The sequence below is a fragment of the Martes martes genome (genome assembly GCF_963455335.1).
Source record: "Martes martes genome assembly, chromosome: 16".
In the NCBI taxonomy this organism is placed as follows: Eukaryota; Metazoa; Chordata; class Mammalia; order Carnivora; family Mustelidae; genus Martes; species Martes martes.
Window position 1 is genome coordinate 34,557,277 of NC_137904.1, and position 13,761 is coordinate 34,571,037.

Here is a 13,761-nt window from a genome sequence, read left to right on the forward strand (position 1 = left end):
ATTCTACAACAGTGCCTGGAAAATAACAATGAGACAACAGCAGAAGGTACTCCCAGAATAAATTACTGAAAGACTTAGAGTTATTTCCCACACATTGTGTATGCACTATGCATGTAACTCATGCATGTATCTATGTGCCTGAATTCAATACCTGTAATTCCCAGCAGCCTAACGGGTCATTCAAAATTTCAACTGAAAATTTCTGAGCACCTACTACGTGTCAGGTACTGAGGTTGAAAGACAAAATCCCTAAGAGTGACCAGATTTGCACATGATAAGTATCCAAAAAGAACTTACTTCTTCATGATTACGTTTTATAGACTCTAGATGATGCCAAATAAATAGCAGCCTCAGAAAGGCAAGGGGCTCACTGATGATTCAGCACATTCCTCCCAGAGACCACTGAACTGGGATTGGAGAGTGGGGGCAGGACAGGAGTTAGTCAGGATAAAGGAAGGACTTACGACTGGGGACTTTCACTAACAGAGGTAAGCCTTTCTCAGATAGCATTTGTTCCACTGAACAGGAGTCATGGCAACTGGGATACTGAATGGCTGGAACCATCAGAGGCAGAGCCCCTGGGTGTCTCTACATTAGCTGGCCCAGCTTCAGTCCTTTCCAAGTCTCTGAGGGCTTCCTGAGCTCAGCACACAAGTCTGAGTGGAAGTACTTGGGATTCTATTCTCATAATGGCTGATACTATCTTTTAGAAGGAATGAGTACTTTGCTGTTTGCCTAAAGGTGAGGGACAGAAAAAAGTCACTGAATAAAGACAGTAGAAGGGTCTAATGATCAGGTGGGGTTCTAAATGTATTTAACCTTGGGGTGGTGTGCAAGTTCTGGTGGCCGCTTCTAGGACTTTCCCTATGAGTAAAGAAAGAGTACCTGGTTGAGTTTCAACCTGTGTTTGTAAGGAACACCTCAATATAGCACTGTGATTCAGGGGCTAAAGACTGAAAGACACACCTGACCAATGGTTTAGAGTTAAGTCCCTAAACCCATCTTGTGTCTCTGTGATTCCTGCAATGAATTCAAGTGGATCACAGAGGACTTGCTTCTGAGTGGGCTGGGATTCTCGGCTCTCAGAGTGGAAAGAGTATGGGACTGGTTTTCAGAAGGGAATACCCAGGTGAAAGGAAGACAGAAAATTCATACTGCTAGAAACTCTGCTTGCTGCTTTGAAATACTTGAATGGCATTAGAAGAGGAAGCAAAGGAGAGTCAGAGAAGGAAAGAACGAGGTGTGACAGTGAGCGTGCTAATGCTTTTACACAAATACCAAAGCATTTAGTATAGAGGATCTGGGTTCAAGTCATAGTTCTATTACTTCCTGGCTTTGTAGCATTGGGTGAATTATCTGACTTTTCTTATTCCAGTTTCCTCATTGATCAGAATAAGAAAACGGACTCCTATCTCACAGGCCAGATGTGAGGACCAAATGAGCTGATGCAAGCGAAAGGATTTTCACAATGTGTAAAAAGCTCTACGAACTTAAGGCCTCACTGTTATTTTTCTTCTCTTATATCCTGCCTCTGCAACTTCTGGGGAACAAATTTGCAGCAGGTGTTTGCTTATCTTGTTCTGGCTGGTGGACCATGGTTTTTCTCCTGGGCTGGCTCACATTCATGCACAGAAGCAATTCTCTTCCTCTTGTACTTGATATATAATGTGAATTAAACATCCCTGAAAACAGATTGTGCTTTTCTATCATGCTTCTCTCCAACAGGCATGGCACCTTAGTGTATAGTATATAGAACAGAACAAAGAAATACACCATAGGATTTTAGCAAATGGCACAAAGGGAAAGATGCAAGGCCACAGCCCTCCATGTTGATTATTTGAAAAGGCAGTAAGTTCGCATAGAAGGATCCCAGGCATGGGTGTCCCATAGACCTGGGTTTGAGTCCTTGACATCCCTATTCACTAGCCAGATGTGTGACCTTTGGTTATTCACTTAACCTCTCAGAATCTGTGCTACTGTGAAAACCAGAGACGATGCTTCACAGCTACTCAATCAATATTCTTTTGCCACCTTTACGCATGTGGGAGTCCACACAGGGTACAATCTCTTTGACTTCTTGGGTGGCCAAGGTAACTTAGGTGTCATATTTCCTGGAGGCTAAAACCTGGGTTTATCTCTCACCTTCCTTTACAACTTTGTCATGATGCATGTGCTTATCATGCCAGAGGGAATGAGAAAAACCAGGGACCTTTTGAATGACTTTACTTTTGGTTTAACTAGATATTTAGGACGTGGGCTCTTTTATGGAGATTTAATTATGCACAAGGGGACTTGGGGAGATTGGGAGTCTCACTGGTTTCATGGAAAATGCAGAGTTCTTTGTAACGTCTCAGGTTAAGTGGGACTAATGTTTCATCCAGCCCAGTGCAGGCAACATCTGGATGAATGGTTTCCTTGTTCCTACAGAATGGGGCTCAGTCTGCATTCTCTGTGTTCAAGCCCTCTGATTCTCTCTCCACCACTCTCTTGCTGGATCTTTGGGACAGATATTATTGCAACGTAAGTTGGAAGGTAGCAAAGAAGATTTTCCGGTTCCTTCCATCTCTATTTGCCCACCCCTCGGAGCCTCCCGTTCCACGAGAAAGAAGGGGCACTTTGACGATGGAGCTCTGATGAAAAGCTCCAATCCTACTGAACTCAAATCCTCACTCTGGTCGACATGGATGGGGTGAGTTCAGCATTTTTAAAATAAAGAGTTTTCTGATACAAGGATCTGCCTCTGTACCTAGTCTTTGGGTGGTGGGGGTTTGTGAAATTTCGGAGCAGAGATGTGGCCTCTAATTACATATTTGCTTGCTTCTCTTTCAGCCTTCTGGGTCTCACCACTTGGAAGTAAGTGAATCAGTATTAGTGAAAGCAACAGTTTGATGAGTTTACTTTTTTCTTTTAGGAAACATAAAAACTATGGCTCAGAGCCATTGTGGTCATTGGGTCAGAGAGTTTGCACCAAGGGGAATGCGAGTGCCTACCTCAGAATGTTGCCGTGAGGCTTAAAGGAGTGAATGCATGTAAAGTGCTCAGAATAGTGCCTGGCACGGGCTGAGGGCTCCTCGACTTTGTCCTATCCACTCCGGGGCCGGCTCTGTCGTTGGCCCCAGAGCAGCTCCCTTTGGCAAAGTACTGTCAGCTCTACTTCAGCATACACCCAGAAAGAAGCCAGTCCCAAAAGACCACACATTATATGATTCCACTTACATGAAATTTCCTGAATGGGCGAATCTATAGGAAGAGGAAGTAGATTAGTATCTGCCTAGGGCTAGGGAGTGACAGGGTATGAGTGATGAAAATGGCCTAAAACTGACTGTAGTCATCATTGCAAATGGTGCATATACCAAAACCCATTGAATTGTACATGTGAAATGGATGAGTTACATGCACAGGAATTAATATCTCAATAAAACTGTTCAAAGAAACATCCAGAATTCCACCCCTGCTCACCATCAATGTCACTACCATGCCAGTCCAAGCCACTGCATCTGTCTCCTGGCCTCCTAACTGGTCTTCCCCATTCCACAGTTGCCCCACCCCTGTCTATGCCCCACAGAGCATGGCAGCAATCTTTTAAAATGTAAAGCAGAATATGTCATTCATGTGCTTCACCTGCTCTGTCTCCCCATCCCATTTAAAATCAATGTCAGCATCTTGCCATAGCCTGCAAGAGCCAGAGTGCTCTTCCTCGGCGATCACTGTGCCCCTGGTTGATGTGCTGTGGCCACACTGGCCTCGTTTGAACATGGCAATCTCACTCCTGCCTGCCTCGACACCTTTCTATTTGCTGCTCTGGAATCTGACCCCATATCTCCTCATGGCTCATTTCCTGATATCATGTAGGACCAGGCTCAGACATTATTACATCAGAGAAGCTTTTCTTGCCCAACCCTATTTAGAATAGTCCCCACTCCATCAATCTCTAGCCACTCACTTACTTTATTTTATTCATAGCATTCGTCACTATTTGAGTTTATAATTTAATCGATCTATTTACTCACTTACTGGAAGTGTCCTCCACTACTGTCTAAATTCTATGATAATAGGGACTTTATCTTGCTCACCATGTCATTCCTGGTATCTAGAACAGTGCCCTGTCCTCAGTGTTTGTTGAATGAATCAGTGACTAAATGCAGCCAGCATAATGCCCATGGACACAGGACAATTGTACATGCAAACTTAAACTTTTTCTAGGTACACTTCCTATTCTATAGCCTTACTTGGTGTGTTTCACATATTTTAAACTTGGGCTAAATTCTTAGGAGGAAGTTCTTTCTGTGTTCCCTTTTAATTCCACTCAGTGTTTTCTGTTTAGAATGTAACTCAATGCCTAGGCTGATTAAACACTATCACTATATGCATGAAAGTCCATGAGAACATGTAAAGGAATTCAGAGCCTGTCTTCATCAACTGTTTCTGCTCTAAATGCTAGCAATGGCTATTTTGGTGGCAAGAAGCTGGGTCTAGACTTAACAGTACATGGTTTCGTTCCCAGGCTTACTTACAGTGTGGACTTTCTCGGGCCCCTGTCCTCAGAAGAATCCTGGCGATGGGCACATTGTTGGTCATGATGGCGATATCCAGAGGCGTCAGCCCCTCACTGTTAGGTGTGTTGAGATCTAGTTCCTCTGGTGTGTACTGATACAGGAGCATCTGCACAGCATCTATGTCCTGTTGTTCGACTGCTTCGAACATGGCTTCATTGCCCTGGAAGTTCTGGAGGGCAAGAGCATATGCTGGTGAGTACACTTTCATCCACCAGCTTGCCTTTGCGGCTTAGCTGTTCTGATGCCAGCGACTGCATCCCCACTTATGACTACCATTTATTCCAACACACATGACTTGTTAAATTCAGCTGGAATCCTCCCTCCTTCAAATGGGCTCTGAATGGATCTCTACATTTAGATGCACCAAGACCACACCGTACAGCATATCTGGTCTACAGCTAAGAGCAAACATCAGCTTTCCTCAAGAGTAGTCTGTACGATACTGTCTGATAGGCATTATGAGGTGTTCTATGAAGAATGCAGCATGCAGTCATATAAATTTGGTGCATACTGGAATAAGCTGCCTTATCTCATTATTTTACTGTAAGACCTCTCAGAGCCTTAGTAATTCTAACATGAAGTTATGCAGTTATGACTCTCTAATAGATGGGAAACATGTTGTTGTTGTTTTTTTTCCATTGCATTTGTTTTAACTGCCCCTGGAACAGGCTTCTACAGAACACAGTTCTGGAAAATCTGGCACAGATAAATGCAGCACAGGTCGCTGAAATGATGACTGGCTTGCCACTGAGAGCAACGCTTTCTCTCTGACTCACTGCCTTCCCTCCCCATCCCCAGGTTTCTACCATCACTCAGACCCAGACCATTGTCATCCCTTGCCTGGATGATGGCAGTGATCTGCCCATTGCTCATCCTAAGGTCTTCCAGCCCATGCTCCATACTGACACAAGAATAATCCCACTAAAGTTGATGATGTTACATACCCCTTCCTTTCTGCAACTCTCAAATAGCTCTCACTGCCTGCAGGCCAGCTCCCCAGCTCCTAGGCTCCTCTGTAGTAACCTCTGCACCTTGTCAGCCCAAAGCCCTAATCACTGAACACCTGGCATTTCTGAGCCCTCAAGGGAAGGGCTCAAGAGGTGGTGTCCAGCGAGGGTTTCAGTGCCTGGGTGGCCTATGGTGCTGAGAGGGCCAAAGTTGAATATTCATAGGATGCAAATCACCTATAGAACCATAATAGCTAAGGACAATAGGGTTGCATTGAAAAGCTCTATCAGAGATTCACAGTAAACAAAGGAGAAAAGTTCTGGAACTCTCTCAAATATGTATTTTGCAGCTCAAGGGAGAAGAGCAACACATATACTGTTTACACATCTATCTTGTATCTTCTCTGGGAGTTGTTTGCTCTTTAAAAATGTTGAAATACCATTGGTCCTGACATAGCACAAGGCTCGCCTGATTAAACCACACAAGGTTTTCAGTGACCAAATATTTAAGTTGGCAGGGTTTATTTTTAGTATCACCAAAAATCAATTATCTCCATCGAAGGCTGCAGGTTGGCCTAACTGAGCCCATGACACATGATTGAAATTTGAGGGAAATACAGCACTGTTATGCAAATACATGTTTTGACAATGGGGTCCCAAGGGATAAAACTATTTTTGGTATGCAGTTCTCTTTGCTACAGGACAGTCTGCTGAATGGAAAAGTGTTTTGTCTACAGTCTGCCAAACGAAAGAGCCTCTGCTGCTGGGGCATAACTCAGCCACATCCAAGCCCTCCCAGAAGATGAGCCTGAAATGAGACAACACATGAGAAAATAGAAAGAACAAAGTTAGCAATGCTGCTCCGTCCACAGTTGTGTATTTGTATGTGATCCTTAGTATGCCTAATTTCTCATGCGCCATATTTGCTTTCACTCTCGAGTCATTTCCTCCTCCATGCTTTTGTTGGCAAACCGTAGCATGCTTCTCTCTGGAAAGGCTAGGGCTCATTTCTGTGTTAAGCTCAAACAAGTGGTGCCATTACCCCCTGCAGAAATGCCCTTGCCAATCATGGTACTATTATGCCCTTGGCTTTTACCGAGGGTCGGTGTCAGAGACTACCCTATGACAGTGTCTATAACATCACCAATACTGATCTTCCTTCTCTATCACACAATTCACTGTGGCATCTTATAAAGGCCAGAGGACTCAGCAACAGGAAAACACTCATTTCTTCTGGTAGACTGGTATACTCTCAGTTACTAGCTAATGGGATGCTATAACCAACTGGGCTTCCTTTTCTGCTTTGACTGACTAGGAGCTCAGAGAGAAATGTCATGGTTTAAGTTTTAGGTACTATATTTGCCTAGGATTTTAGTGTATCGATTTCTCTTTCTATCCCCATTATTTTCTAGGTTTTTTTCCACTCCTTCCTTCCTCCCTTCTTTCCTTGCTCACTGTCTCCCTCTCTACCACTTTATTTCCCATTACATAATACATACACATTTTTTACCTAGATTCTATTTTGAATGCCTCTGGAAAAGCATATGGGCCATACATTATAAATAAGTAAATGAAATGTCCATTGTTCATTTGATATCTGAATGAACATTGGGGCTCTCAGAAAGCCTATTTAATTCATGCTCCCATTTGTCACACTGCCATTTTGTTGTTGTTTCTTTGATACATTAGAGAAAGAAAAACTAAGAGAAAAGAAAGGGCAAGAAATTAAGAAAAAGAGAGGAAAACTCTCACAATCCAGTTTTAGCTCACAGCACAGACATGCGCAGGTCCTGCCTTCCCACACTCTCAGCATTTCTAAAACTGTAAATGCAGGTTCTGAAGTGAATGTGGAGCACCTTAGAATCTCCTCAACCCAAACACAACTGCACCAATCAAGCAGAGACAAGAATAAAAACACAGTGTTATTACCACTGAGGTCTTTCTGAGGCTCAGCCGGTCTGTTCTTGTTCGAAAATAGGCCTCGTCAAATGAAGAGTGGCTCCCCTTCAGTTTCTCAGAGAGGTTTCTGTACAGGCGTTTGGCGGCATTGGGAGACGATGGGGCACTATGTTTCTTCGACTGAGAAAGATGTAGGTTCTGCATTTGTTGAGTCATTTTCACACGGCAGTTCCTAAGAGGAGAAAAATCTGATGTTGTATCATTTACACAAGATAATTATAAGTTGACAAAGGATTTTATCATCACTAGTAGCCATCTGGAATCCTAATAAAATACTGTAGCTGGAAGGGATCTTGAAGAGGTCCAGCTTATTTACGTTATAGACAAGAAAGCTAAACCTAGGGAGGCAAGCAGCTTGTTTATGGCCATATAGCTAACTGGGGGCAAGAATGAAATGACAACATCCATTTACTATGTTAACATATACATTTACCTACAAACCTATATATGACAGGAGCCTCTACTCAAGTCTTTCAGTCTTTATCCCAATGGGAAGAAGTGTCTCAAATCTATAATCCATAGGTTCTGTTCAGTTTCTCTTGGGTGTATTTAACTGGCATCTTTCTACCTACCTCCTTTTAGATGCTGCCCTCTGTTGGGTGTGGTTGTTCCTGCAGATACCCCTTCTCTTGAGGTATTAAATTGTGCCTCTTGTCTGAGATTTGGTGAGCTACCTCAGTACTCAGAAGTTTGGGGGATTTATACCCAAAGGTCCCTCTCTGCTCACCTCAGATACCTCAGACAGTGTCCTCCAGGGCACTCATTACTGGTGTTCTCCAAGTTGTACCTGACTGCTGTTCCACAAATCTCTACACAGGTCCTCACGAATGTCATCCTTGGAGTCAATTTCCAGATCAGCCATGCCATTTCAAAAGGCATCCACCATTAAGTTGGGTATTATTACTGAAATATTGATGCTACCGAGGCTATGGCTATGCACATCTGTGCATTGGATGAGCAAATGCATGAATGAAAAAAATGGCTGAGGGAGTTATGTGCCAAGTGTCTCCACCCCAGGGGAGCCTCTGGTACACAGGGACCAGGTCTCTCTGGAGCACACTGTTGTCTTCCCACCACCTCTCCTTGAATCTCCAATGGAGCCTTCCATTTGTAATCCTGCCATTGCTAGTTAGCTGTGCCCCTCAGAGGTCATCTCCAGTCCTGGACTTTTCAAAGGCTTATGGACCCCCTGATACAATATCATGTAGAACCTCTTTTATCAACCCAACTCTTCACAGGATTGACTTCAAAGCTCTCCCAACTTCTATAGGATACATTCTAAATTCTTTAGCCCCACATACAGATGCATGCCTCTCCAGCTTCATCTCTTATGGTTCCTCTATGTTTTATGTTTCAGTCTTTCTGATCTCTTTAGGGTTTCCTAACAGTGCAAACTCTTTCCTACCTCTGGGTGCTTGTTTACACTGCTTTTGCCTGTACTGGAATTCCATCTGTGCTTTCATCACCTAGGAAACAATTGCTGATACTTAAAGTCTATGCTCAAGTGATCTCTGACAGCCACAGGCAAATTTGTGTATTACTTTACTCACTCACTTAGTATATGCCTCTTATAGAAAATATGTTATTGTATTACAGCTGTTTGGCTTTCTGTCTCCTAGCTAGTCTGTATGCTTCTCAAGAACAAGAACTGCCAAGTATTAATTTTTTTTAAAGATTTTATTTGACAGACTGAGATCACAAGTAGGCAGAGAGAGAGGAGGAAGCAGGCTCCCTGCGGAGCAGAGAGCCCAACGTGGGACTCGATCCCAGAACCCTGGGATCATGACCTGAGCTGAAGGCAGAAGCTTTAACCCACTAAGCCACCCAGGTGCCCCTAATTTTTATACCTAAAATATGTCTGCCTCAAAGTACAAGAAATACAATACCGATTAGGTTATCAATTGCTTCTCTTCCAGCTACTGACTATGTGACCTTGGGTGAGTTATTTAACACATCTGAATCTTATTTTTCTCATTTATAAAATAGGGAAAACACTAACATGACATACAGTTATGAGTATTTGATGAGATAATGCATGGAGAGAGCTTAGAATATAGGGAAACTCATGGCAGCTATCATTTTTGTTACAGTAGATGTTCAATACATACTTTAGAATAAACAAATGCTCATATGAGAGTCTATGACAAATAATATATTAAGGGACTACTCAGAAAGCTCATTTCCTCCTCAAGCTTCTGAACTGGGTCCCATCTGGTGCCAACTAACCTTGACTTACTTTCACTTTAACAAATGGAAAGCTGTCCTCCTTACATTGTTAAATGTCTTTAGGCACCTTTTAAGTCTTGCTTGCAATCTCCTCCAACACAAAAAGACTTCCTAGTACCTTCCGAGGTCGACAGACCTATTCAGTTGTAGTCACATGTACCAGGCCCCACCCAGTCTTAGCTAAATGGCCATATTTACATTTGGAAGGATGACTTAAAGCACTATCTGTAGTGTGTATGTACATATGGGCATATTTTAATATCTTTTAATAATCTTTAATAATCTTTTTAAAAATAATTTTTAATAATCTTTTAAAATAATTTTTAATAATCTTTCTTTAAAATAATCTTTTAATTTTTAATAATCTTTTTAAATAATCTTAATTTACACAAAAGCAGAAATAGAGGGTAGGTGATTTGGCATCTTTCTCGTTCCATCTATAGATCCTTTAACTTTGATTCAATAGCAATTACAGCATTTCCTCTGTATCTTGCTCTTCACACAGAAATTCCAGATTGATATGCAAGCTGGCTCACATGGAGATTCCCTTAACCTCTTTCTTTCTGCCTTCTGTCTCTAGCCTTTTCCTTCAGTCTTAATGCCCCAGGTTCAAGCCATCTGTCTTGTCTACATCATTATCATTCCCAAAATAACTCTACATTCTTTTGTATCTCACATAGTGCCCAGGAGTCCAGTAAATAAATTCTTGTCGATTGATCAAATTCCAGTTACTTGCCCTTTAACTGATGACACCTACCCACATGGCCCCTTTTGTCTTTGCTCATCTCCCATCTGTTCCCTTCAGTCAAAATAGGTTGACTTTCTCTGTCTCTTTGACTTCCTTCTCATACTGCCCCAGCTGTCCCTTCCTTCCTGGCCATCTTTCAGCATGTTTCTATTCTTCTAGATTTCATCTGTCATTATATTTTCTTTCCCCCCACCTCTATATTTAAAATTTTGTCTGATGAAAGATATTGAGAAAGACACTTTGTATTATTTGTTCTCATAAATATGCACACTCCTCCCAACTAACTGTACTCTTAAATTTTTACCCTCATAGAAAGGGGTAAACCTTTGAGAAGCAGTGTAGCCTTGGCTCTGGAATTTGGCAGACCCAAGCTTGGATAATGATATTGTTATCTATAATCTAAGTGACTCTAGGAAATTTATTTAAATTCTCAGAGTTTGTTTCATCATATATAAGGAGAGTTCTTACAGAGTTGTGAAGATTAAATGAATTAACAAATGAAAGCATGCATCCTGTTTAATGCTAAGAGCCGCACAATATATAGTAGCAATTGTTAAGATTACCTCAATCTTCTTCCCAAAGAAGGGAAGACACTAGAGTACATTGTAGTAATTTAAATAGTTTTCTCATTTGTTTTAAACATTGTTTTAAGATATGACTTTATGTACTTATTATACGACTTAGCTTTATTTTGATAGAAAAATGTAAGTTTAGATATTTTTATATGGATGTTTACAGTAACTTTTAGTAAAACAGAAAGTTGAACTTTAAACTATTAGCAGAAAGAGAGGAATAAAGATAAGCCTAAAAAATTAAAAAATAAAAAAACACAAAATAAGAAAACACAATAAATAGAAATGTAAAATGAAGTAGTAACAATATGACTGAATATATCTGTGAACACAATATACCCAAATGGTTTAATTTCCTAATAAAAGACAAAACTTTCCAACTGAGTTTTTTTTTTCTTTAAGTAGGCTCCATGCCCAGCATGGAGCCCAACATGGGGCTTGAGCTCACAACCCTGAGATCAAGACCTGAGCTGAAATCAAGAGTCATCCACTTAACTGGCTGAACCACCCAGTTACCCCTCTAACTGAGATTACAAGTGGTGCACCTAAATAAACATTTCACAGAAAAATTAAAAAGAATAGCATGAGAGAGGGAATGGCAAAGTAATGACCTCCAAAAATCGCTCCTCCATAAAAGCAATAAGAACACTAGCAGGAATTGTCAAAATTAACTTTCTCAGAACTCTGGAAATTAACCAAAGGTCTGCAGCAATCCAAGAAGTGTTTATTTGAGAATAGTGGCTGATTTGGAAAGAACAGTAAGCTTTGTGGCATTTTTAACTTGCTCAGTTCCTATCTTCCTCAACTCTGTGATAGCCTTGAAGACCATCAATATATATTGATGATAAAAACAAAACAAAACACACACACACACAAAAACAGTAACTGGGCAGCCACTGGATGGTGAAGAATGGTGACAGAGCTCCTTCAAAATGTCATTTTGAGAGAATCTCATTATTTGACCTGACTGGTGGTTCCCTGGAAGACCCCACTCAAAGATTTTTCTTTATTTGACCTGCCTCGGAGTTCACAAAGTACGCATAATCTTCTCCTCTAAGGAATCTTGTCAACAACAAACGTTTGTAATTGTTTAATCATCACAGCTGCCTGAGGTGGTAGATAAAAGGTGGGGCAGACAATAGACCAACCAAAAAACTTAAAAGGAAATGAGATGTCCATGAAGGACTTTGAAAAGCTCTGACACATTGCCAGGGATCTATCAGACCATATGTATACCCAACGCTGGGTGCATTCTCATAAAATACCTGAAAAGGTCCTAATCTCTTATTTCTGTCTGATGTTGAGGCTGTGTGCAAGCAGGAAGTGAAGAGTAAGGCAGGGCTGTCAACTGCCAGGTTGAGTATGTAAAGTGTGCCCCAACATGTGCATGGAGCCCTTCTATAAAGACTGGAAGACTTACTAGTTTCAGGCATTTAAGAAAATTGTTGTTTAATCATTAGCTGATCACTAAGCTAACTAAGTAGAGACTTCAGCAGGCACTGAAGTGACAACAAATACAGACTTCACAGATTTAATTCTGAAAAATCACTAAACAATAAACCCTGAGGAGGTGGGATAATCTGATTTCTAGAGTGGCAATATTATATTATTTAAGATGCCTAGTTTTTAACAAGAAAAATATGAGCCATACACAAAACAAACAAACAAAAATATGTCCCATTCACAGGAAATAAAGCAATCAATAAACACTGCCCTGAAGAAGTCTGAATGTTACTTATTAGACAAAAATTCTAAATATGATACCAAAGGAAACCATCTCTAAAGAAATAAAGAACTGTGAGAATAATATCTCAGCAGGGGGAGGAGTCAAGATGGCGGAGAAGTAGCAGGCTGAGACGACATCGGGTAGCAGGAGATCAGCTAGATAGCTTATCTAACCATTGTGAACACCTACAAATCCAACGGGAAATCGAAGAGAAGAAGAGCAACAATCCCAGAAACAGAAAATCGATCACTTTCTGAAAGGTAGGACCTGCGGAGAAGTGAATCCAAAGCGACGGGAAGATAGACCCCGGGGGGAGGGGCCGGCACCCGGCAAGCGGCGGAGCAACGGAGCACAAAATCGGGACTTTTAAAAGTCGGCTCCACTGGGAGACATCGCTCCAGAGGCTAAACTGGGGGGAAACCCAGGCGGGGTCAGCATAACCCCAGGACCCGCAGGGTCACAGAAGGACTGGGGGTGTCTGAGTGCCACAGAGCTCGCAGGTATTGGAGCGGGGAAGCCGGCTATAGCGACAAAGCCGAGGAGTGAGCTCTAAGCCCAGGGTTACCTTGTGCCGGTCGCAGGCTGGGTGGGCTCGGAGCGCGGCCGGAGGCCACAGAGACAAAAGCGACCCGGCGCTTTTCTCCAGCTCCAACAATTGACTGCTTTCCTCGAGGCGCGACCGCAAGCCAGGGAGGCGGGACTGTTGGGCGCTTTGCTCTGAGAGCGCACTGAGGAGCGGAACCCCAAGCTCTCGGCTCCTCCGGGCCGAGAGATTGGGAGGCCGCCATCTTCATTCCCGTCCTCCGGACTCTACGGAAAGCGCTCAGGGAACAAAAGGTCCCGAAAGCAAACCCGAGCGGATTACTTAGCCCCGCCCCTGGCAAGGGCGGTGCAATTCCGCCTGCGGCAAAGACACTTGAGAATCACTACAACAGGCCCCTCCCCCAGAAGATCAACAAGAAACCGATCCAAAACCAACTTCAGTCACCAAGAACAGCGGAATTCCACAGCAGGAGAAAGCAAATCC

The 13,761-nt window shown here is 42.4% G+C and overlaps 1 protein-coding gene across 1 annotated transcript in view; it reads right to left on the reverse strand.

The window, feature by feature from the left end:
- The window catches only part of ANKFN1 (ankyrin repeat and fibronectin type III domain containing 1), a gene marked incomplete at its 3' end in the record, with an annotated part of 408,951 nt that overhangs the window by 125,926 nt on the left and 269,264 nt on the right, over positions 1-13,761 (reverse strand). Inside the window, exons 4-5 of the mRNA XM_080827400.1 lie at positions 7,433-7,634; positions 4,515-4,725 (exon numbers count right to left, since the gene is read on the reverse strand). Of these exons, the coding sequence (XP_080683526.1) occupies positions 4,515-4,725; positions 7,433-7,618 (397 nt within the window). The 5' untranslated portion in view covers positions 7,619-7,634. The remainder of the gene's footprint in view (positions 1-4,514; positions 4,726-7,432; positions 7,635-13,761) is intronic.